Below are 26,490 nucleotides of genomic sequence, written 5' to 3' on the forward strand. Positions count from 1 at the left end.
CATTGTGGGAAGCACGTGACATCAGCCTGTGCCATTATTGGGAGGTGCTGAGTTGGAGCTTTGGTTAAGTGACACCTGCCAGATCTTACCATCGTAGAGACGATTTTTGTCTTCACTATTTAATAAGCAGCCTGTGAGCTGATCTCCGAGGGGAGTAAATACGCTGTGCTGTCTTCCAGCAACCTTTCACCCAGGGATTTTGGCATTTATGGATGATCTTCAGCTAAATCGGACACTACACTGAAGTTGGCAAAATGGTGGTTTAAAAAATTTAATCTCTCGTTTTTCATATATATGTGGGAGTCTTCATTAAAAAAGAACTCTCAGGACACCTGGGTGGCTCAGTTGGTTGAATGGCTGCCTTCTGCTCAGGTCATGATCCCAGCGTCCTGGGATCGAGTCCCACATTGGGCTCCTTGCTCGGCAGGGAGCCTGCTTCTCCCTCTGCCTCTGCTGCCACTCTGCCTGCCTGTGCTCGCTCTCTGGTGCTCTCTTTGGCAAATAAATAAATAAAATCTTAAAAAAAAAAAAAGAACTCTCTCCCTTTCCCCCTTCCCCTCATTCTTCTCGTCCTTCTGCATCCTCCCCCCTGCCCCGATTATGTTGATATGTTATGGTGGTTATGTTGTCCATCTGAGCTCAGTTCAGTTGTTTCTGTGTATACATTTAATTTTAGGATTTGATTTTGTTCATCCTTTTTGATTAATTCAGTTTTTGAATAAGTGCAGTGTATACATGACTCAACGTCGCAGCCGTCTAAAAGATGCAGTGGGAGAGCCCTCGGCCTCATCTTGCCCTTCCTCTCCATTCCCACCCACTCCCTCACTTGCGACCATTGTGACATGAATTGGTTTGTTCTCTCTTTTCGTAAAAATAAACACATTTATCTTCTTACTCCCCTTCTTTCTTCCACCTTGCCCCCCTCCACTTGGTATCAGCAGGCTGTCATTGCAGAGCAGTTCATAGCATCTTCCTCATTCTTCTGTTTGCCGCGTTCCATACTACTTCGCTGGTGGCTAGAAACCAATTAGCTTCTGTGAATGGAAATTTAAATTTCTTTTTTTCCCCAGCATCTGGCTGTTGCAAATAATGGTGAAATGAATTACCTTGTGAATATTTTGTCTAGGGTGCATGGGGGTATATTTTCAGAGTGAATACTTAGAAGTGGAATTACCAGGTGGACAGGTAAATCACACGTAGGTTTATTAAATAACGACTCCTCCCCCTCTGGCTGTCCTGTTCTCCCAAGAGCAGTGTGTGAAGGAGCCTGCTGTGGGGTAGATGTTGGAGCCCATTCTGGTTAGAGTGAGGAATTGGCAGCAACTGGCAGACCTCACTGGATATGACCATCCCCCAGGGAGGTGTTTACGTCAGGACCCCACACCCAGGCACTGGCTTCAGTGGACATTATGAGGCATGGATTCAAAGTATTTTGTAGAAATACTAGTTTAGGGGCTCCTGGGTGGCTCAGTCGTTAAGCCACTGCCTTCTGCTTGGGTCATGATCCCAGAATCCTGGGATCAAGCCCCACATCGGGCTCTCTCTGCTGGGCAGGAAGCCTGCTTCTCTGTCTCCCACTACCCCGGCTTGTGTTCCCTCTCTCAGTGTGTCTCTCCGTCAAATAATAAATAAAATCTTTAAAAAAAAAAAAAAAAAGTACTAGCTTAACATCTGAGTTTATTTTCCTAATCAGTAACTCCTTCCTTTAGCGTACCATTCTAGGAAGAGGTAAATAACAAGCATACTGTTAAAGCGTGAGTCTTACCCTGTTCATGATTTCTGAATTGCCTGCAATCCTGGTGACCGTATGTCCTTAATTTTTCAGAAATGGCTCAATTTCAGTTAGTTTTCAGTCTACAAGCATTTGTGGAGCCCTTCCTGGACGGCAGTCATTAAGGAAAGAACAGAAGGCAGGCCAGATTCCTGTCCTCAGTGCGGAGGCCATTCTGCACTATATTCATGCTGGGGAAAGGGGGAGATGCCGGTAAACAAGAATCCATCCAACCCTTTGGTTGGTCAGACATAGGGGGTGTGTAGGTTCCTTCCCTGAGGGAACCCTTTCCAATGGGGAGGATGCAAGTAAACAGACTATGAGAGTGTAAGTGTAGCACCTTACCCAGCTAGAAGGGGAAGAGATGGTTTCTTAGAGTTGCTGCTGGACATCACGTTTCCAGACCAAAAAGGGGAACTGCCGCTAAGCCAAGAAGGGTGTGTGTGTAGAAGTTCAGAGGCTCTAAGAGAGGCATGCTGCTGTTATAGAAGTGCGGGTGACCCCAAGTGGCTGGAGGGTGGAGTTCAAGCCAGGGCTTGACAAGTACTTGACTAAGTAACCAAGGGGTCCCTCCCATCATTTGCTGTAGTGTTTGGCAAGAGTAATTCACTGGAGGGCTGATGGCAGGAATGATGACTTTATTTGTGGAATAAAGAAGGTGTGCATTGGCATCTTGGAGTTGTAGTGCCCGTGTATTTGATATTTTATCTTGTGGATTTTTTTTTAAATGCAAATGGCAGTCTGGGTTATGAAAGTAGCCATCATGGGGAACCCTGGGTGATGTATTTATTGCCCCATCCTGGCTTGATGGACAGAAAGAAAAATCTCTTCAAATTGTTGTCATGATGTTTCTGTCTCTTTATCTGCTTATTATAATCCAGCTTCAGGGATAGATGGCATTTAAAAAATGCAGAGTCTCTTTGGCCTTGAAAGCCTTAGAGTGAATCCCATCAGCTAAAGAAAAACACACCGATGAGACTAACAGAGGGCCCTCATGTTCACTGATGTTAGTTCTAGAATCACTTCCTCAGGAAATTGTATTTGTGTGTGAGTCTGTGGCTCTGTGGTCTCATTGATATTCCATTGACGGGGACACGGAGGGATTGCGACAGTCTGCGGGAAGGACGGCAGCGGAACTGAAGTGTGGCTGCGTTGGAGGGTGGGGGATGGGGCGGGGTCTGCCCTGTCCATCACCGTAGGTTGGAATTTATGTGAGGCTTTGCCACCTCTTCCCTCCTTTCAGTGTAGGTTAAATTCGACCTTGTTTTATTTTAAGTTGCTCAGTAACTTGACAGCATTAGAGAGTTATTTTCCAAAATAGACTGGCTCTCTCAATAAACCAATGTAATCTGATTCCCATGACCTACATCAGCTAACGGTTTGTGAGACATTTATTTTCATTTAAATCTGTATCTGTTGTTTTACTCCTATTATTGCTGCATCTCTGCATTTTAAATTCAAAAGTAGAATTGGGTTAATACAAGAAAATATTAACTTACTGCTTTTAGATATATTTTGTGACTCTTCTGAGAAAGGGAAGTTACAAGAAATTTTTTCACAAAGGATAGGAAAGCTGAAACTCAATAAGTTAATCGAAAGATTAAATAGGCTTATTTTACAATTCCCCCCCCCCTCTAAGGGTACTTGGTGAGAGTAGGGGGAGAGCGTGATGTCCAAAACTGCTTAATTTTTTTATTCTTGAAGCTTAAATACTTTGTGTGTGGTCTTGGATATAAAAATCAGGATAATCCATAACCTCACATTTCAGTTTGGGCCTCTGTGTGAAGTTGAACATTCTTATTCTTTTTATGGAAGTAATACGACAGTGAGAGGAAGACAGGCTCTCTCATCTGGGTGTTATTATAGATGAGCGCCTACTGTATACTGTCTACTGGACTGGCAGGCTTTATTATTCTGTAAAGATGTATCTGTTTGGGGGGGTTGCTGAATGAGCCACAAAGGGAAAGGTGGTGAATCTGAGCATTTCTTCCCATTTAGTTGGTAACCAGAGCCAGGGTTTAGAGAGAGGAATTTACATGGCAAAAGACAGCTTTGAGCCCTATTTGACAATGGGCTGTCCTAATAAACAGCTCTAGCCTGGCACCACAGAACCGCTTACAAATATTTTACACTGTGCTTTTTTAGAGATGAGAAGAATTTGAACACTGCTAAGGTTTAATCTCTGTGAACTTAGACATTTGTGGTTCATAGTCTCTTCTCTTTTTTTTTTTCCTGGAGGACCCAGTAATGAAAATATCCATTTCTTTGTTGTCTAATAATTGACCTGGTGAAATATAATGTCATATAAATAAAAGTATTTGGTAATGCTAGTTCCGCAGTGGTTATCTAAGTTTCGCGTGGAAGTCAGAACTTGAGCAGTTAGAAAACTTAAAGATTCAGAGCGTATTGGCCATCTCCATAACCTCCGGACACCGTGCTGCCTTTCAGTAAGCAGCCTTCCTCAGAAATCTGACCTCCATTCGGTTGTCTGAACCAGAACCATGGGTGTCTTTGCCTCCCCTGTCACGTTACCAAACAGTCTGCTATAGTCACGAACCCGGGAGCTGCATGCAAGAGCCTGGGCACTGTAGTGGCCAACCGCTCCATCCCGGAGAACCCAAGTGGGCCAGACCAATCAAAACGTAGCTTCTGGTTGAGTTGGCCAACATTGTTGCCAAACAAACTTGGATAAACTTATAAGAGAAGCTGGTAACTCAAGAGACGAGAGTTGGAAAAGAGAAAGGGAGAAATTTATTTTGGGTGCCGGAAGCTGGAGGAGTTGACAGGCTTAAGCCTTAACACCTGATCTCTATGCACTCAAGATGGACACTAGAGTTTTATTTATTTTTTAAAAAGATTTTTATTTATCTGAGAGAGAGAGCATGCACATATGTAAGCAAGTATGAGTTGGTGGAGGGGTGGAGGGGGGAGAAGCAGATTCCCCGCTGAGCAGGGAGCCCCATGGGGACACAAAAGGACAAATATATGGTTCCACTTATATAAGGCACCTAGAATAGGCAAATTCCTTGAGAAACGAAAGCAGAAGAGAGGTTACCAGGGACTGTGGGGAGTTACATTCTTGAGGAGTACCAACTGTCAGGGAGGAAGAAATTCCTCTACCCTTCGAGGTCCTTCTGGCTGGCCTGAGAATCAAATTGACAAGAGACAGATGAACAGGAGAAAATCAAATGTAGTTTCAAACATATGGGGAATCCACACAGACATGAAATCCCAAAGACAGTGAGGTACCATGGGGCTTCTGTGAGCTGAGGAGAGGGGTGGGGTCTGCTGACACAAAGGGGAGAAAGCCCATTAGCGGGGAGGTGAGAGGAGATGTCTGTGAAGCAGAGGTGGCCCTGTTACGCGGATACGTTTCATAGGTAAAGAGAAATCTCCGTGAACACCTCTCTTCCTGGTACAGGCAGGCAGTGGAAGGGGAGGTGAAGAGCTTTTCCTGAATCTGCTGGGTTTGGATTGCTTTTAACTCAAAATACTCTTCATGTCAGAGTGGCCCCCCTTGGGGCAGCCTGCCATTGGCCCTACAAGAGTTCCTGTTGGGTATGAAGACGTTGTTTCTGGAAGTAGTGATGATGCTTACCCGACATTAGGAGTGTGCTTCATGCCACTGAATTGTGGACTTTAAAATGGTTAAAAAGGGAAAAAAAAGATCATGTGGTTATGATTGTGATCCACTCCCCAGTGAAGCTTCAGCAGCCTTGCCACGCACAGGCCAAAATCCAAACCCTGAGAACTAGGGGAGGGGCCTGCCCTTCCTTTCCTGAGCGTCCCACAAACTCAGAACTGCTGCTTCTGCCTGCTGCTGGGGGCTGAGGAGTTGCAAAGAGGAGGGGGATGGGCTCTGCTCTGGCTTGCTTTCTTTCCTTCCCCCTCTGCTCTTTCCTGCTCCCTCTTTCCTTCCTCCTTCTCTTCTTCCTCACTCGATGACTTATTTGCCTTCCATGGGGGGCATGTTTTGCCCCCTGCTTCTACTGCCACCTAGTGACCTGACCTTTCCCAGCTGGCAGGGACAGCTATTGGGTTCCTTGGAACCTCAGTGCGAGGACCAGGGAAGTGCCATTTTGGCTTTGGGGACTTCCTCCTGTCTTGCTTTAGAACCCTGGAGCCAAGGCTACATTTGAACCCCCACCTGTTTCTTTGTCTGCCTTTCCGCTGAGCTCAGAGCGCAGAGGGAAGACTGTGCTTAATTGATGGATTCGTTAATGCTGCTCAGACCCCACTGCCTTCTGCCGTCGGTCAGGCTCCGGCAGGCCTTCCCTTTCCTTCCTCATCAGGTAGTGATAATACCAGGAAGAGCCGGCCGGGGCTCAGGCACTGGTCTGAGAGTTTGATGTGTGTTCTAACCCATTGAAGTCTGCACAGCCTTTGAGGTAGGTGCTGACAGACACACGTGAGTACTGCTGGAGGCCATGGGTTCAGAGCCCTGCCCGTAACCACTGGTACTGCGCAGTCTGGGGCTCTGTGCCTTTACTTATGCTGTGGCTTCATCCTTGAGGTTAAAGTGCCACCTTTTCCTGAAAAATCGTGCCAGGCTTCCCTAGGTAGACCAGGTGTCTCTTCTTCCATTGCTGTCTGATAGCCTGCATTAAGCCCAGACCACATCACGTTGTTATCTTTGCAAGGAGGGGCCCATCTTTTTCTCTTTGGATCCCCCAAACCCAGGATAGTGCCTTGTACTCTGTCTGTATTTGAATGAATGCATTCAGAGTACTCTTTGTTACCCTGTGGTCTTCTCTGGGAATATGAATGTGAAGTTGGTTCAACACCTTATTCCCCAGAAGATGGTCCTAGGTCATCTGAAAGTACACTCAGAATATTTGCCACTTGGTACGCCTGGGTGGCTCAGTGGGTTGGGGCCTCTGTCTTCGGCTCAAGTCGTGATCTCAGGGTCCTGGGATCAAGCCACACGTCGGGCTCTCTGCTCAGCGGGGAGCCTGCTTTCCTTTCTCTCTCTGCCTGCCTCTCTGCCTACTTGTGATCTCTGTCTGTCAAATAAATAAATAAAATCTTAAAAAAAAAAAAAGAATATTGCCACTTGCCTTAAATCTATACCCACAGACAAGCTACAGATTCAAAGCTAGATTGGAGCCGGATGTGGCCCAAAGGGACCTTGTGGGCTGATGGAAATAGCTTGATTGGCATAGTGGTTACACAGCTGTGTGTATTTGTCAAAACTCATTGAACTCTGTTTAAAGTAGGTACATTTTGTTGTCAAATATTACTTCTGAGTTGACTTAAAAACAAACATAAGAAAGCAAAGGAGAAGTCTTTTGGATTTCTTGTGAGGTTAGGGAAGACGGACTCATGGTTGATGGCTTTTGGTTGTATCACCGTTCCATCTCCAGTTTGGGGGAAGGGGTTGCTTTTTTTCTTCTTGCCCTGCCTAAATGGAAAGTCAAGTTTCGTTGAGTCACTCCAGCTGGATGTCAGAAAAAGTAGAAGTGTAACAAGCAGACTGACAGCTGACTCCCTGCGCACCCCCCCTCCCCGCCCCACGGTGCTTCCTGGGTTTAGTTTAGTACTGGTGCCTTTAGGGAGCTTAGTAACTTCAGTTTGAGACTTAACTTATGCCATGAATCATCGAAATTGATGCTAGGTAGAGTGATTGCAGCAATAAATACTCCCTGCTCAAAGAAAATAATCTTACGACTGGCTTCTGAATAGATTTATTTAAAGAGATATCCATAAAACCCACCAGGTTTTTAATGTGCTGTTCTTTTCAGATGTTTAATTTAGAATGTTTTCCGGGTAATTTGAGGAAATCTTAAGAAATATATGTATTTTTTAAATGTGTAAAAGTAGGTGAGTCTTAATATTTAGAATTTTTTTTTTTTTTCCAACTGAGCCAAGGGGTACCTGGGTGGCTCAGTCGGTTAAGCGTCTGACTCTTGGTTTCGGCTCAGATCATGATCTCAGGGTCATGAGATCGAGCCCCGTGTTGTGGCTTGTGCTTAGTGCAGAGGTTCAGATTCTCTTTCTCCCTCTGCCCAGCCCCTTCCCCCTTCTCTCTCTCTCTCTCTCAAATAAATAAATGAATCTTTAAAAAATAAAGTTGAGCTAAGACTTTCCTGTCCTGCCACTCTTTCTAGCCTCAGGGTGTCTCAGATTAATGGCGTTCTCATCTTCATCCATGTTCTGTGGCACTTTGAAGAACTTCTCCATGTGTTTAGGAAATGTACCCAGTGTCCCTTCTTCATAAAGGTGAAGTACCATGAGATAGCAACATATAGCTGAGATTAGGGACACCTGGGTGGCTCAGCGGGTTAAAGCTTCTGCCTTCGGCTCAGGTCATGGTCCCAGGGTCCTGGGATTGAGTCCCGCATCAGGCTCTCTGCACGGCCCGGAGTTTGCTTCCTCCTCTCTCTGCTTGCCCTACCTGTTGGTGATCTCTGTCTGTCAGGTAAATAAATAAGGTCTTTAAAGCTGAGATTAACCTGGCCAGATCTAAATTGGTTCAGCTACTTCCTGGCTTGCCATAATTGTGGAGGTGAACATAGGATTGTATCCAAAGTTCGGGCAGTCAGGCGGCATTACCACTGTGTCCCTGTGACGTTCCATCAAATTAGGGGTTGTCTTTAATCTGGAGTGGTCATGATAAATTCTAGAGTTATTGCCATTTGGTCCAAGTAATAGATTCGTATTTCTAAGTGGAAAGAAGTCTGGAACCCTACCTGTGTTCTCACGAATGGTCTTGCAGTTAGTGGGTCAGGTATGATGGTCATTGTCAATGTCTTTGCTCACCTCTCTTCCTGTTTTCTGAAAACAGTAATTTAAAAAGGTGTTGCATCTATAAAGCTGATACTCTCTTATCTCCCCAAATAACTATGAAAGTATTTTGTCTTCTGGAACTTGACAGAAAGATACCAGGTGACATAACTGATGATAGAGCAAGAAGCAGATGTGGGGATGGGTGTCTCCAGAGTAACGCATTGAATTTAGGGGATTAAGGGTAGGGCTGAGGGGAAATGGTGGCCATCTGGGGTCAGCACATGATAGCCTGTTGCACAACTCCAATCCTAGGCCTGTCTTTGTAAAGGCACTGTTCTTTGTCTGTTGTCTATGACTCCTTTCACACTTTGCAGAGTTGAGTGTTTGTGAACGAGCCTGTTTGACCCGCAGAGCCTAAAATTCATATCTGCCTCTTTACGGAAGGAAGTCGAGGGTCTCTGATACAGACAAAACACAATGGGAAAAAATTAAAAAAACAAATTGCCTGAAGGTTTCTGTTTGCGCTGGGGTTGGTGGGAAAGGCAGCTGTGTGGTTCATTTTCTGGAAATGCACATGGATACATAGCAAGTCTATCTGGGGCCTTCAGCGTCCCCCTGTACCCCGCACGTGAATAGCAGGAGCAGTGGGGACCCACGGCAGAGAGGGGCCTTTGCCCTCCCGGGAGCTTGCTTACTTAGAGCCTCGGGGTCCTTAATGCACAATTTCAAGCCCTCAGACCCTTCTCCCCAGCGATGACCTAATGTGCTTCGCTGGCAATGCGCTGTCTTTAGACGACCTTGAGATTCCCCCCTCACACTTAGACGACCTTGAGATCCCCCCTCAAACTTAAACTCTGGCTTCTCTTGAGGCTTATAGTCCTTACAGCTCAGAGCCCATCGTGCTGTCTGGGGTGATGCCCACATGGGTCTAACATGGTGCTTAATCATAATGGGAAATGTCCGTGTCCTTTCCTCTGACTTTCCTGTTTCCCAGTGTCACCGGAGCAGGAAGAACAGTGAGCCCGCTGGCAGCTGGCTCTAACCTTTCTGGTTCTAACAGGCAGTGGTAGCTCTTTGCTTGGTATTTCTGCTTGAGGCCTGTGCATGATCGATTGAAGAAGCACCTCCTTTCAGTGCTCCGACTGGCCACCCCCCTCCCACCCCTTGGTTCTCTTTCCATAGCTCCTCCCTCAAGTGCACGTCTAGGCTCCTTGAGGGCAAAGGCACTAGTTGGCCGTAGTGTCTCAGTGTCTTGGATAATGCTTGGCACATGATGGGTTCCCAAAAATACCTGTTTACCTACCGAATGTTTTCCCTTAGTAGATGTCCAGCCATTGGGAAGGATTAGGGTTTTTGTTTGTTTTTCATTTCTTTGGCTCTACTTAGATGTCTGACTTGTCATTTCCTTTGGCTGTACTCAGAATTCTAGGATTTGGGGTAATTGATCATTTTCTCTTTGTTCTACCTGTCTGTCTGTCTGAGGCATCTTTTATTATCCCTCCTCTCCAGGGACAGTCCTTTATAGCTCTTCCCTGCTTTTATGAGCATATGCAACTTTTTCTTCACCATTACTGGTGATCAGAACAAGTGAAGGTGAAACAAAGTATCTGATTTATGTCAATATTATCCTCTGTGTGAGGTGGGCGGCTGTGCAGGTGACTTTTCAAGGAAAAGTTGGGACCACCTTCACATGGTAATGAGTTTGAGTAATAGCAATATCTTCCTTGATCTAAGAAGGTTATTGATTAGACATAAGATAGTTATTCTTTGGATTGTTGCTGCAAATCAGAGTTGTGGCTATTTCTGTTAGCCCTTTAGCTCTACCTAAATTCATTTGTTGAACCAGAGGCACAAAGGAAGAAATTTCTAATGTAAGTTGCCTCCCATTTATTGAACTGCCTGCTCTCTCACATAGATGTACATTCTTGTGAGATCATTAACATGATACTAATAGATGATCTGGCAGGTATCATAAGCACAGAACAAATAGCCTGGCGGCTCTGTCACTGAAAGCCAGCACTTTGGTCATGTAGTAGAACTATGTTTGCTAGAAGGTACTTTAGGGGATCATCTAGTACAGTGTCCTCATAGGTGAGGACCCCACAGCTCTCAGGGAGGTGACTTGCTGAAGGTCACACATTTATTAGGGCAGAATTAGAGCTAAGATCCTCCTTTCCTGACCCCTAAGAGTAGTGATGGTTTGATAGCTATTAGAAGAAGCAAACCCACAAAAACCAGTGGTTATTGTCAGTCATAGCTACTCTGAAATTCGGCTTTAATTCCTAAATATGTCTTGATTCCAATATACTTGGATTTTAAATATGCATTGCCCAACTGGTGGGGGGGGCATCAAATTTGTTTATCTTCTTTGTAACTCGACTTAAATGCTTCTGAGGAAATGAAATGCTCCTGTATAAATAACATCTCTGAAGACCTTGGTTCAGCTTCCCCTGCTCGGTTAGTCAAATTTTCAGAGTAACAGAGTTGGCCCCTGTCCTTTGGCCCAGTCCATCGGGACTGTGGTTGTCCCAATGGGCAAGGTGAGTCCTCTGGTCGTGTGCAGGTCCCTGGGGCTGATCATGGCCTTCTGGCTGGCTGGTCTGCTGCCCTCTGCCTGTTTAGCCACGATCTCTCTGTCTCACAGGGTCTGCCCCTGCCACCAAGGCCACTCTGCCTCTAGACCGGGTCACCATTCCCTGCCGCATCCTCAGGTCATCCAAGACAATGAATGAGAGTTTTCACTTTCTAGAGTCTTAACATCGTTAAATACAGCAAACCACAGATGCTCATGGGAGGAAACAATATAAATATTAGAGTTTGGGCCGATGGAATTCTCATTTAATATTTGTCAGAGTCCTAGAATCCACTGCCTTCTCCATTAAGTCAGAGCGAGTGTAGTTAGACCAGTCGGACTCTGCATCCATCAGGCAATTGTGTCCTGAAAGAATTGCTCTCTGCTGCCAGAGGACCGGACGTCAGTGACACGTCGGTCACCGCCAGACCATTCCCATTCTTGCCACTTACCAGAGCGTTTGCTGAGATCCAGTATAACCAAGGGGTCTTACCAGCTGAAATGCCACATTACATGGAATTGTAATGATTTCCTTTAATCCCATTTCAAATATTTACTTTTTCTTGAAGAATGAAGTAACAAATGGCCGGCATCAGAAGGAGGAGCTATTTCCAGAGAGGAAGAAAAGCAGGACAGTGTCCAGTGTCATCTCTGACTTCGAGATGATTCTCACCAGGACCATTGAATTGAAGGTCCTGATGGAGACCATTGGGTGGAATAGTTCAAGGTCAACCAGGGTCAACCAGATGTTGTCGTTCTCGGTCCACGCCAGTTCTGAGGGGAGGCTTCCCAATGAACGTCACAGCCACAGATCCAAATCAGGATGTACGGAGGGTCGCAAGAGTCTAAGCAGAGTACAATGTTCTGGATTATTTATTTATTCTGCTTTTTTATCCTCCTGTGCCTCGACTTCTAAACGCACCCGGGACTGTGCAAACTCAGTATTGGAGGCCTGTGCTATTTTACCACCACTAAATCCATAGTGACGCTTTATCATGCCCGCACCTTTTATCATGGTGTTTGAAAGTATATAGTGTTTGAAAAAGGGGAACTTTTATTTTGGGGAAAATTTATCAAGTGTTGAAGAACATCAAATACCACTACTCCCAAACAACAACATACACAACCCTTTAGTGTTTGGCATTTCTACCCTATCCCCCAATCATGCTTCCCTGTAGTTATACAAATCTCAATCCATGTTTTAAAAAAAATATTTTATTTATTTATTTGAGAGAGACAGTGAGAGAGAGAGAGGGCGCATAAGCAAGAGGCCAAAGGAAAAGGGGTAGGGGGAGAAAATCTCGAGCAGACTCACAACCTGAGCCGAAACCAAGAAACCAAGAAAAGCATTTTAGGGGTACCTGGGTGCCACCGTCGGTTGAGTGCCTGATGTCTGGTGCCCACTTGGGTTTTTGTTTGTTTGTTTTTAAAAATTTTATTTATTTATTTGACAGAGATTACAAGTAGGCAGAGAGGCAGGCAGAGAGAGAGAGGAGGAAGCAGGCTCCCTGCTGAGCAGAGAGCTCGATGCCAGGACCCCAGGATCATGACCTGAACCGAAGGCAGAGGCTTTAACCCACCCAGGCACCCCGTCCACTCAGGTTTTGATCTCAGGGTTGTGAGGTCGAGCCCTGCATTGGGCCCTACGCTCAGTGGGGAGTCTGCTTCTATCCCTCTTTCTCTTTTCTCTACCTCCCGCTACCCGCCCCCGTCCCACTTGCTCACTTGCTGTCAAATAAGTATTTTTTTAAGAAAGGCATTTTAAACCAAAGCATGCGTTAGTACTGCGTTCAGTGATTATTCAAGGCCTTTTATCTGTATGCTGTACTGTTGACATCATTTATGAAACTAAGTACTGTCTTAGGAAAATACATTTGAAAATTAGTTCTCTTATTATAAGCCATAATTATTTTGAGAATGTCCTCCTTTAGGGCTCTTCCTCTTCTTGTGATCTGGTTTTGATCTTCAGATTCTTTCAAGAATAAATTGTCCCATTATGTTTCAGAATACACTTGTTTGTATGCGTTCCAAGTGCCCTTTCCTCCTAAATGTAACGAGTGTCTTACTTGACTGCTGTATCTTGCTCTGGTAAGGAAAGAACCTCAGACTCTGGTTCCTGAGGCTCTCGCCTGTGTGTGCTTCATGTATGATGCATTCGACCAGGCACTCGAGTTTATTTCCCAGCTTATGTCGGCTTTGTTTGCATTCTCTTTCTTTTATGGTTGACACACACCTTTCCAGGTTCCGAAGGAAGGGAAAGGGGATGATTCATCATTAGCTTTGGTCCATAGGCTCATAAATTTTCTTCCCTTTACCCAACTAATCATCATCATTACTAATTATGCTGCAGAAAATAAGCTGGAATGCAGTACAAGCTGGCGTCACTCAGAGCACGTCCACGGGTAGATGAGAGGTGTTGTCACCAGGATGCCTTGAGTGGCTGAGCATGGAAGATAGGAACTGTTTCCCCATTCTGCTTTGGTGGTCAGCCTTTACCCTAGGGCCTAGGCTTACTTGGATAGAGTTGGAAATTGAGTAGTATAATCCAGTTTTAAAGGAGCACAATGCCAATTAAGTGAGCATTACTTGGAACATAAAATCATGAATAAAATTGCATGTTGGTTTTGTTGAAAAACGATGGTGTGGCAGGCCTTGGGGCAGGGCCAAGGAGAACCCTTGTGTTCTTCCCCTCAAGCTGTTCAAAATGGCGGTTCTTTGAGAGCCAGGAAGCGCTCTCTGGGCAGATGGCGCACGGCACTGGAAGGAGTCTGGAGTCAGGAGGGAGGGAGAGGGATGCACCAGTGCTCCTTGAGCCTTTTACCTGATTCAGCGACAACTCTGTTTTCCTCTTTAGCCGGTCAAGAATCAGACTTCCAGAGGTTCAGTGACTCGCTCTAGTGTCACAGCTGGTGGTGATCGAGCAAGGATTGGACCCAAGGTTCATTGAGGCCAAAGCCCTTGTTCTTCCTCCTCCACTAAACGGATTCCCACATTTTTTATATGAAAGTAAGGTAAAGGATAGGGCAGGCAGGAAGGGTTTTTTTTTCTGTTTTGTTAGGAAGGAAGATTGATAATTTCGTGGTCACTGTTTCTGTACTGGTATCAAGAAACTGTTTTTTTGTCCCAGCTCCTTGTATCTGGAAGGTGGTGGTCCCGAGTGCCGTTGTTAAAGAAAGCTGTCTCCAAATTCGTAAAATTGCAGGAATCTGTGCTTTTTCTTGTCCCCTCCCCAGTTTGGTCATTTCTGCCACCATAGCTCCAAGCAGTCAGTCCTTCCCACCCATGCACATTCCCGTCTCCCTGTGGTCTGTCACCTCCCTGTGGTCTGTCACCGCGGCCTTATCTCTGTCCCTAGGCTTTAATGCTAAGGACAGAGAGGAGCATTTGCCAAGATTCACAAACCCAGTGTTTTGCTTTTGTATTTCAGGAAAGAATAAATTCCATACCTGGGGTATGAAATGAGAAGCCTCTACCCTAACTGCTGGCTCACGGGGGATTTGCATTCCGCTTTGCCCACTGCAGACGTCCGGCAGCTTTCCCCTGTCTGAGCTCATGTGCTCCCTTCACCTGCACCTGTCGCGGGTGGTAACGGCGTTGGGCAGCAGCGCACAGACCCTGTGGCTTGGAGCACGCCTGCCTCCTCTGCTTCTCTTCGCTCAGATTTCTGTGTTCTCAAATCAAAGTGATTCTTCGCCCTCTCAGCTACTGGCCTGCCCCTTTGCCTCACGCTACCTCAAAAGGGACTCCGGTGCTCCCATTCCAGCATCCCTGCTGACTCCGTCATTCCCCTGATACTCCACTGAAGACACTCTTAAAAATACCAAGGACCTCCTGGTCACCAAAGCCCAAGGTTCTCTCTCCATACCCTCATGCTGCTCAGGCCTTTTTTTTCTTCTTCTTCTTCTTCTTTTTTCTTCTTCTTTTTCTTCTTTTTTTTTTTTTCCCAGGGATGCGGGCTGGGAGATGATGGCTTTCCTTCTACCTCTGTCCCCGTTCATCCTTTCCATCAGAAGGAGCTGTGTGTTCCCCGAGGGTGTCTGTCTGTTCTTTTGTCTCTGGCTGATAGCTCTTTTCGGTGGCCCTCACCTGAGTCTCCAGGTCCGTGCCTGACTCTTCTCTATACTATCATCCCCACATTTTCAGCTTTTTTCCCGACTCTTTCCTGTCTTTCTGAATAACTTGTTTCGTATCTCTTCCCAGCACCTCAACTGGAAGGTGGCCCAAGCAGAACCCACTGTCGTTCTGTCGGGATCCCTATTTCTCTTAACGATGCCACCCTCCTCTCCAGATGTCACCTGTGCCTTCTCCCTGCCACACGGCCGCATTGTAATCACCGCCGGATCCCACTCGGCTTCTCTACTACCACTTGGCACCTCTCATCTCTTCAGCCTAATTGCCCATCTTTCCTTCAACGACTCGTTACCTCTTGTCTAATATTATAATAGCTTCCCAGCAGGTCTTTCCAATCTACCCCAAGTATGACTACCTAATGAATCATTCTTATACTTTTTTTTTTTAAAGATTTTATTTATTTATTAGAGAGAATGAGTGGGGGATGGAGATGGGAAGGAGCAGTGGGAGAGGGAGAAACAGACTCCACACTGAGCAGAGAGCCCCACGTGGGGCTCAATCCCAGGTCCCCCGGATCATGACCTGAGCTGAGGGCAGATGCTTAACCCACTGAGCCACCCAGGCGCCCCCTCATTCTCATACTCCTAACCTCTCGGGTGTTTTCCCATCGCCCACCAGAAAGCCCCACATCCTTGGCACTCAAGGCTGTCCACAGTGTGTGGTCTGTGCCTGGCCACACTCCCCTCTCCCCTCCCTGCAGGAATGCGCTCTCGGGCTGGGCCAGCGGGAGGCTGCTTGCAAGTTCTCCAAGAATCTCATTTCTGTAAAAGGCATCTGGGGGCACCTTGGCCAGCTCAGCTGGTAGAGCCTGAGACTCTTGATCTCAGGGTTGTAAGTTTGAGCCCCACGTTGGTTGTAGACATTCCTGAGAAATAAAATCATAAAAAACTAAAAGGCATCTTTTTCAAAGACCTAAACATCAAAGCTAAAACTATAAAATTCTTAGAGGGGGGATTTTCAAGTTACTCTCATATTAGGAAAAAAAAAAATCCTCCAGCCAGTGCCACAGGTAGAGCCTAGAAATAATTCTGCAGCTGCTCATGCTCTTAACTTGGCTCACACTGATTTCTGAACCTGAAAATGATCTGCCCCCTGCTTTTATATGTCCAAATTCTCTCCGTAATCCAGATCTTCCATTGAGCCTTCCCTGGTTCCTCCCGCCCCTGTCCGGCACGTTTCCCTCTGTGTTTGTATTACAGCTGTGTTTACACGCATAACTGGTTACTCCTAGGCTTGGAGTTTCTTACTGGCAGTGACAAGGTCTTGGTTACAAGGGACAAAAACAAATACCATAATGCTTGACACGTGGAGATGGTCAGTAAGAATCTGAATGAATAAATGAATGGGAAGCGAAAAGCTATTCACGTTTTCTTTCTTACCCAACCAAATTGCTTAAGGGTAGGATTTGGATCAGTTTCATCTATATGCCCAGTAGTAGCTAGCATTGTGCTTTGTGCCTGGTAGATGCTCTACAGATAGCTTTAATTTTTACTTTTTTCAGTTTTATTTTTTTTTTCAGTTTTATTGAGGTATAACTGACAAAACTGTAAGACATTGAAGGTGTGCGTGGTGGTGATTTGCTATATGGACCTTGTGAAAGGACCCCCTGCCCCCACCCCCATCTAGCTAATTAACACCTCCATCACCCGATAATATGTTTTTTCATGGAGAACATTTGAGTTCTACCCTTAGCAGATTTCAATTATTCAATAAACATTTCTTGAATTAGTGGTTAGATAAGCAGTTGATTATGATATGAACTTTCTGAATGTTCTATTATTCTGTTTGACTTTCAGTAATTTAATCGAGGCACTCTTCCTACATCTAAAACGTTTCACAGTATGTTGCTGGTTTTGGTTATTGTTGTTATTTTCACCAGTGATTATTTTTTGCTTTAAACTTTTCCTCCATTTCTAATTCTGATTTCTGACAAATCAGATCATTGGCGAGGAGTACATTCTTAATTTCACAAGGGAAGTTAGAAAAAGGAGGCTTGCTTTTCAAGAACTGTGTGCTGGAACTTTTCTTTGTTATTAGCTCCTGGCCCTGGGAGTGGGTGGGGTTTAAGGACTGGTGACTTTTTTCTACAATAGTGGTTGGGTGGTTCTTTCCAGAGCCATTGCCACTCTATCCAATGATGGGTAATTTGGACACTTTCAATAGGAAACAGAATTAGCAGCCTTCACTGCAACACTGGAGCCTTAGGGGTTTCCTCAGACCCCAGTTAAGTTGAACTAAGTCTTTCTGCTTCCTCTCAGTCAGTACCAGGAGGCTTACACTGTTTTCGTTTTATGGTGGGGGCTGCTTGCCAGTCTTCTTTGGCAACCTCTTGCTAGACAATACTTGGTTACGACTCGCAAGTTAATAGTACTTGCTTGCGGTCCCGTTCCTGGGTGCGAGCCTAAATAGTATTGCAATTAAAGTAACGGATGGAAAATACTAGGGGTCCTTATGTGCCTTTGTGACCCCTGCTGCCTGAAGCTCATTGCTGTGGCTGGCCATTGTTACTGTTGTTTTGAGTTCTTGTCTCTTTTGAAACCAAATGACAAGCATTACTTTATTTCAATGATTTGGGGTGGGGGGAATCCCCAGATATTTGGCAGCACTGTTTTAATTTCCTTTGAGAGAGGAATTGAGCAAATAGGTAACATGGACTCCCTAAATTTGGGAAGTTTCCTGAATCTGGCAATGAACACTTGCAGGAGGGTAAGTTGAGTCAGGAGAAGATGACCAGCGGGTTGAAGGAAAGAAATTTACGTTTAGGAGATGATACAAAGTTATTGGAAGCAAGAGAATTTCTCCGGTGTATTTTAGAAGAACAAGCTAGGGTCCACCGAGATACACAAAACATAATCAAGACTTCCTCTTTATGAAATATGGGGCATGTGTACCCCCGTGAAAGCATTCCCTTTAGAAATGAGCAAGGTATTTACTGGAAGAAGCCGCCTGAGACAACTCCTTTACCTTCCACTGGGCATTATAAGTGGGACTCCTGTAATCTCTCCCGAGTGGGAAATTTTTATGTTTTTGACCCAGTGTCAAGACTTTTTGAACCCCGGCTGGTGTGCTGACACCTCAGCTTGTTTGAAATAATTAACTTTTCTGCATTTTTTTGTCTTCTTCAGAAATGAACACACTGGAGTATGCTCTGTGCCTGTGAGCTTCCTGATCCCCTCACGACTTTGGAAAGCCAAGAAGGAAGGCGTGGGAGTGCGTGGCCCTGAGAACAAGCTCTTTCCCCTTGGCCTTGGCCTCCCTGCTTCCCAGAGGCGCGATGGAGACGCTGTCCCAGGATTCCTTGCTGGAATGTCAGATCTGTTTCAATTACTACAGCCCCCGGCGAAGGCCCAAGTTGCTGGACTGCAAACACACCTGCTGCTCGGTGTGCCTCCAGCAGATGAGGACGAGCCAGAAGGACGTGAGGTGCCCCTGGTGCCGGGGCGTCACCAAGCTGCCCCCGGGCTTCTCCGTGTCGCAGCTCCCCGACGACCCCGAGGTCCTGGCGGTCATCGCCATCCCGCACGCGACCGAGCACACCCCAGTGTTCATCAAACTTCCCAGCAATGGGTGCTACATGCTGCCCCTGCCCATCTCCAAGGAGCGAGCGCTGCTGCCCGGAGACATGGGCTGCCGCCTGCTGCCGGGGAGCCAGCAGAAGCCGGTCACCGTGGTGACCATCCCCGCGGAACAGCAGCCTCTGCAGGGCGGGGCGCCCCAGGAGGCGGTGGAGGAGGAGCCCGACCGGCGGGGCGTGGCCAAAAGCTCCACCTGGTCCGGGGTGTGCACTGTGATCCTGGTGGCCTGCGTCCTCGTCTTCCTGCTGGGCATAGTGCTGCACAACATGTCTTGCATTTCCAAGCGCTTCACTGTGATCTCCTGTGGCTGAACAGCGCGGCAGGGGAGTCTCTCGTGGGTGCCAACTCGGGGTTGAGCAGGTGTTGGTGATGGGATCGCAGCGAGAAGATGGGGGGCGACGCTGATCGTTTGGTGCCAGCGCTGGCCTCTGGGCTGCCACTTGATTAACCGGAGACAGACGCGAAGGGCAGACGCGAGGTCTCAGCGAGATACCGGGCAAATCATTGAGCGTTGGTGGCAACAGCTTCGAAGACGATTGCATGCATCCCCATAATCATTTATTAAATGGACTGTGATTTATGATTTGTCAGAATCCTGTTACAAGATAGATGTATTCTACTTAGACGTTAAACTGTGCAAGTGCGTACAATGTGATCTTCTCTAAATGTGGTAGTTTAAAACAAAGATGCTTATGTATACAAATAGAATTAAACCTGAGAATCCCCCTAAAAATTCAGCGACGACTCTGCAGTGCTGGTTCCTTTCCCCTTTTTAATGAAATCCAGTCATCATTTAGTTGCTAAGGCTTTTTATATTTTTTGAATGGCACTCGAATTAAAATAAGTGAAGTGGATGGTCATTTTTTTTTTTTTTGAAGAAAGTGTCCGAACAAGTGTTTCCAGTGTGTTGTTTTGTTCTGTACCTCCATTTTTCTTCCCTTGTAATTAGAGCTTGCTACGTGTTTATTAAACTGAAAGCCCAACAGGAGAGCAATAAACTGAGTAATAATGAGAAATGCCTAATCCCACAGGAACCCTATATGCCAATTTTTCTCAAGCCATCTCACGAAGTAAGAATTTTAAATGTAAATATTGTGTTATTTGTGTGTGCGTGTATGTGTGTCATTTGATTTACCTCAGGTTTTGAATCTTTTCAGAAGAATCCCAGGAGTAAGACTTTGTGGGCCTGAATGAGTCCAGGGTCTGACTCTGTGGCCCCCTCTCGAGCGCCAGGACCCAGGACCCTCCCCGGGAAGTGTCGCGCACGTATCACTTCCAACGTTTGCTCCTCCTCTGCATATCCAAGTCCTGTATTCTGTGAGGCACAGATGGAAAGTGACAGAAGACGCTGTCTTGGCTCGGGGTTTGGAGGTATCATGATAGATATGAGTATTGTTCATCGATGGCGAACCTGGACTGACATTTTAATAGACAGGCCATGATTGCTTTTTGAACGATGTCGTTCCGTCAGAGTTTAAACCATTTAGGATTCCAATTTCCTCTTGTTGGTACAAGTGAGAAAATCTCTTGTATTTCAAAATATGTTTTTATTGAGAAAAGTGACAAGGTAAATTAACGACTCACATTCCCAATCTAAAGTGGATCAGTTCATCATAAATTCTCAAATATTCTTAAAAGTATAGTGATCTGCAGACGCTGGTGAAGAAAGATCTGCTGGTGTTGAAGTGGTAATTTCCTGTGTCTGGATGTGTGTGCATTCAGAAATAGCCATCAGCTTTACTGTTCTCTTCTAATTTCTTTTATGGAATTCACGGAGCAAGTGTATTTGAAAGCTCAAAGTAGAAATTAGGTTAAAATGCCATTTTATTGTCTAAGCTATTGGGCATTATACAACAAATAATCTAGGATTTATTTGGTATTAATAATTTAGGTATCCTATTAACTGAATACTATCCTCTATTACGTAACATAATACACTGTTGGGTTAGTGTCGATTTCTCAAACTCTGCCAGGCTGCCGTGATGCATGTCTGACCTAATTTCTATACCTCTTGGAGGAAAGGAAAAAAAACAAAAAAAACCACGGAAAATGTTGCATTAAGAATGCTACATTTCTAACGGACTTGACCCTTGCAGTTTTCAGCCAGGCCATATTTGAGTTGCTTTTGTGAATGATATCTACGTCTATCTATGTTCAGTATGAAGTGACTGGCCCTGTAGTGTAGTATGAACTAGAGTCCTGCGTGTTAAGTAGGTTTTATATAGACACTAATGTGTGTGGCAGTAGAGCGCCCTGTGTTTCTTAGTGCAAAGCCGTAGAGTAAAAATGTCCACGTAACTTAAAAACAGTCCCACCTAGAGCTGCAGTGAAGCAGTGCAAAATTAATCAGTCCTGTGATAGATTATTGACTTTACAATTTAAGGTAACAATAACACCCAAATCAGAATTCTGTGTGTGCATCTTCCTGACCTAAGAAATCCTGTTTCAATGGATTCTGCCTGCGGTTACTTGTGTATTGCCTGTCAAAGTGTGCAGTTGTGCACACGTGTGTGCGTGTGTTTCTGTGCGTCATAGCTCAGCCTGCAGAGAGAATTTTTGTACACTTGATGTTTTCATGTTAGTTGGCATCCCATCGCTCTGGCCTCTTCTGGCATTTCCCCATGACACTAACAACTCATCTACCCCGTGTGACAAAAGTCCAGGACACAATCACCCGGAATTCACAGTTGCACATCAGTGAAAAAAAATCACAACTGAAAGCACAGAAAGTCAGAGCTGAGAGCAGCCTCTGGTGGCTTCCTTTTGTGCATGAGTCCATGGAGGCCCACAGAGGTGTGTGGCCCTTTGTAATTCTGCAGCAAAATGGAGACAAGAACTGCATTATTCTCTGCTCTTTCCGAGGCCTGTTGATGTCTCTGTTGGGCTCTGATCTTTTGGAGGGTGAATAAATACCCTTTACTCACTCAATAGTGCTTTAGTTTGTTGTTGTTATTGTTGTTGTTGTTGTTTTAAATATATATATATATCCGTTTTAGTTAGCATCTACCTCTCTGGGAAACGAAAGGACGATTGAGTTAAGGATGAGTATAGACATTTAATAAAAAATGATGTGATTTGAATTTTTAAAATTGCCAACCATTGGTTCCCCCCACCCTTATGTAAAGGACAATGAGCGTTGTGTAAATAGTAAACTTTAAGAAGCATGAATTTTCATCTTTATTAATGATCTTGACATAAGCAAGAGAATACTTCATATGTTAAGTACAACCAACCAAGAATGCTATCAAAAAGCATGGTCTTTGGGAAATTTTTGTACAGTGACCTGGGGCACAAGTTGTGATCGAAAAGGCCAATTGGTTCTCAGTTTCAGTCATACTTTATGATTAGAAAGCGTAAAAGGTATTTTCTTTAAGAATACAATTAAGTTCAGTCTTTAGCATGACCTAAAAGTAGGTTCCTTGAAGGTTAACCCATGTGCTGGTGCAGCTTAGAGCTATTCTGTTCAATAGATCTCTCTCCAGTGACGGAAGTGTTCTATGGCCTATGCGGTCCAATATAGTGGCCACTGGCCACATTGGCTTGTGGATAGTTGAAGTGGGGTTAGTATGACTGAGGAATGTATTTTGTATTTTATTTAAGTTATCTAAACATAGTCACTCACCTGTGGCTGGTTACTACCGTATTGGACCGTGTAATTCTGTAGGGTTGCATAGTGGGATCTAGCATGAGAGTGTTGACAGAGTACAGAGGAGGGCTAAGAGAAAAGAGAACAGTTTGCAGTTTAGTAACATGCAGTTGCTAAAAAAAAAAAAAAATCCTTTCTGGGCTTAAAAGATATATGATCTCAAGTATGATGATTCAAATTCATTGATGACCCTTTGGGATTATTACTTACATACTTTGGGCCATAGAATGGTCAGTGAGGCTTAAAGATTAAAGAGTGTTTTATGAAGCCCCTCGTCTGGGATCATTAGCTGCATGTAAATCTGTTGTCCAAAAATAGTAGTTAGACAGTAGCTGTAAAAACGTTTGACTTGCAAGCTATGCATGACCTATACTGTGAAACTGTGTTTAGGATCTTAGGGCCAAAAAGTAAATGTTACAGAAAAACAGAAAAAAAAAAAAAAAAGTCTAATGAAATTCCTCTTCACTTCAAGCATCTTACCCAGACTTCATCATTGCATGAGTAAGGTGTGAAATGTAAGAGCAATCATGTTTCGCAGTGTTCGGAGAGGGGTTTTGTTTGCCCTTGAAGTCTGCTGGCTTGTCGTTGTGTTTGGTATGAGGATCCATTTTCAGATGCTGGACTACAACGTAGGTACTGCTCTTAGAGTGAGATTTGACACGTGCAGTCTTGTTTGGTTTTTCCTTTTATCTCTTATCACTGAACAAATTGCAAATTTGCAGCCTTGCACAAAGGCTTTTTTTTTTTTTTTACATTAAAAAACATTGTCCAGGGAATTTAAAAGGTTATTAAAGTTATGAAAATTGCTTTTTAAGTGAATAAAGGAAAGCAGAAAATTGAGTTTGAGATACATTTTCATAGAAAGATGAGACTCTTTCTGATAGTATGATATTTATTCTAGTCTGGATTTTTATTTGAAGAGTTCACATTGCTTTATTTGAAATCCCGTGTGGTGTCAGAATTGGCTAGTCTACTTTTCATTGTTTCTGAGTGTAATGTGAACATTGCATTTGTCTCAGTTTAGCAAAATTTTTAAAAATTTTAGCAAAATAGAATTTTTTTTTTGAGAACTCGTCAGTGGGCATGACCTTTTTAGCTTATCTCTTAAAATTATTATTTTTTTTTTTTGCCAAAATGATAGTTTGTCTTCAGACTTAAGAGGAATTTAGAAGTCCAGAGGTTATTGGTATGAGAGGAGTGATATCAAAAAGGTTTGAATTTCTATCTTCTCCTAAAAGAATGATACTGTCAGTCAGTCTGCATTTTGTTCCCACACAAAACGTGTCACCAGTCAGTTGATCGGTCATCCTTGACAATTTCCGTCATTCCCAGGAAAACATCACATACAAGGTAACCCTTAACCAAAACAGAAGCTCCAGAAGAGAGGAGTCATCAAGAAAATCCAGTAGCTGTGTTGAAAGTATTAGTCTATCTCAAAAGCAGTGAATTTTAGTTAAATTTTAGTTAAATTCAGTTAAATTTTTATTAAGCATGAAATATTTCTAAAAAAATAAGTGGAAATTGAAGCCATTGAATTTTTTCCTGACATGATTCACTATATATATATATAGTGTATATTTATATATATATATAGTGTATATTTGCACATACAGGTATAGACGTATATGTAGATATACACACACACACACACGACTTAGCTGTAACAGGAGTTTAAAAAATCAAGTAAAAAAATGTTGTTAGTCATGTTTTCCAATTTGTGGGTTATATAATGTTGAACTTAGATTTAATTTCTTAACAAATGCTGTAGGCTGCATACATTATATCAAACCAACCACCTTTGGGAATGTCTAGATGAATAAACCCTTGAGACTTCAAACCTATGAAGAGGTGGGTTCTCCTCTATACATTTTATTGGAAAGCCATTGATGATTGAAGAACACAAGCAGGAGGGGCATTTAATTTTTGTCTTTCAAATGGCTTGTTTTTTGGCTCAGGGGTGGAGTACCATTATTCCTGAACTCATGCAGCGTGGCTCCAATTTTTCTGCACAAGTTTCCTTGCACAGTTGGGCCAATGGATTTTTTTTTTTCAGGACTCACTGCCCGGGGTATCCCACTATGTATATCTCCCTTATGATGTAGTGGTGCTTGAAAACACTCATCTTGTTAGCTGGACTTTATTATTCTAGTCTAAGGTTTTTGATACTATTCATATTATGATCTTTTATAGGGACAATCAGTAATATTTGGGGCAAAGTACAGAGGAGTCTCTTAAAGTCTGCATCAGCATGCATTGTCTTTTGTTTTTTCTGGGGGTGCTCTCTTAGAGTTGTCCCTGTTCTTCTAGAACACTGCTCTAAATTCATCACCACAGGGTGCAGGGCTAGTAGCCTGGGTGAGGGTTTCCTGTATTCTCCCTGTGAGTTACTGGGTTATTCTAATTAGTTTTCCAAAGGGATGTTCCATTTTGAATTTGACATTTGCTTTCTGAGAATCTGGAAGTAGATGATTGACTGTGAGGACGGTAAAGGACCATGGGGTGTAAGAAGGAGGAAAAAGAGGAGGAAGATGTCCCCTTGACCTCAATCTGTGTCTTCTCTGTTTAGATGGGAGGACAGAGGAGGTGCTGTGGTACACTGTGCTTTAGGAAGCTCCTGGCTCCTGATTTTTCTGGCTGAGAGACAGATCCTGTGTGGGAGCAGTGGAGACGTGGCCTTGGGTCTCTAGCAATAGGTAGATGTGCTCAAGACAGAAAATACTTGCATAAAAGGAGAGAAATCTGTAGTGGGATCATGGGTGGAGAACAAAAGACGTGGGAGCTGAAGGTCAGTCATGGTAGAAACCAGCTGAAGAAAGAAACCCAAGGACGACTCGGAATAACTTAGACAAGCACAATTTGTTATTCTAGGCTGGCCTACCAAATTCAGTTCCAGAGTCTAAGTTGAGGACAGAGTGGGCTGGGCCAGTGAGAGGATCCAAGCTGCTCCACCCCCACCCCTGGGTTGTCCACACGCTAGACAATCTCTGAGCCTGTTCTAGAATTGGTTGCTAGGTCATTACCCACGAATTCTAATAATACCCTCTTAGCAGTGGAATGCATTGTCCGGGTCTGTGGTTGACTTGGGTAGGTTGATCTACTGGGAAGACTCATCCAAGAGTATTTTGGTTTTCAATCCTGGTGGTTGTCATTATACTTTCTTTATTCCACCACCTGGTCCTGTTTGTCTCAATGAACGATTGCAAGTGGGGAGTCTGCTTGCAGCTTGGGACGGGTCCCAACTCCCCCATCATAAGCCACGCAGCCGCTCTGCACTGTTCCCGCCGGTCTTCCAGCCCCACTGGTGGGCTCCCTGGCCCTCTCGAGAGCTAATACTCCAGTATTAGGTGGCTAGATTAATGCTGCTGAGAGGCTAACTCAAGTCCTTGACATGTTTCATTCACAATTATGCAGATTATTTATTTTAGAAGCTTTTGTTTTAAAGGGCCAAATTGCCCTACAGATAAATGAGCTGCTGGGCTGTGTAGAAAATATTGTTCAAATGTTGCCAAATAATTGACTTTGGAAGTGGGATATCAAGCTGCTGTTTATAAATCTGAATGTCTTAAAAGCATTCTTGCTTGCTTTCTCTGGTGTAGATGGTGTCTTAGCAAGTCTTGAGATTTTCCAATGAACCCAATTTTAATATATGGTATTTTTGTATGCCAAACTGGTGTCTTGTCCTTTGTATATGTGGTAATGTTGATTTTATGACTACTGTTAAAACACATTTGCTATGATTAAAATTCATAAAACGATTTCAAATAGACTCGCGCGCTGGTTTTTTGTGTGTGTGTTTTTTTTCTTCCCACTCTATGAAGGAAAAAAAATGCGCAAATGAGCTGGAATTTTCATCATCAGTTACTCTAAGAATTTTAATAGACTAGGGTAATAAAGCAACAAGGAGCTCCTGAGCCAAGAATTTTAAGTGGAGGTGACCTTCAAGCAGCTTCTCCGAGAAGCCGAAAAATGCCTTTTTGGGTTTTCATGACTTCCTGTGGCCCCGACTTTGTCCTTCTGCTGTCTTGAAATTGCATTGCGTGTGTCGGGCCCCAGGTGGACCATCTTATTT

At 44.3% G+C, this 26,490-nt stretch overlaps 1 protein-coding gene across 2 annotated transcripts in view; it reads left to right on the forward strand.

Moving 5' to 3' along the window:
* The window catches only part of RNF152 (ring finger protein 152), a 77,712-nt gene extending 51,529 nt beyond the window's left edge, over nucleotides 1-26,183 (forward strand). For both annotated transcript variants that reach the window (XM_044242870.1, XM_044242871.1), the window contains exon 2: nucleotides 18,326-26,183. In XM_044242870.1, the coding sequence (XP_044098805.1) occupies nucleotides 18,475-19,086 (612 nt within the window). In that variant the 5' untranslated portion in view covers nucleotides 18,326-18,474 and the 3' untranslated portion in view covers nucleotides 19,087-26,183. The remainder of the gene's footprint in view (nucleotides 1-18,325) is intronic.
* Nucleotides 26,184-26,490: the final 307 nt, after the last annotated feature.

The sequence above is a fragment of the Neovison vison genome, chromosome 3 (assembly GCF_020171115.1).
Source record: "Neovison vison isolate M4711 chromosome 3, ASM_NN_V1, whole genome shotgun sequence".
In the NCBI taxonomy this organism is placed as follows: Eukaryota; Metazoa; Chordata; class Mammalia; order Carnivora; family Mustelidae; genus Neogale; species Neogale vison.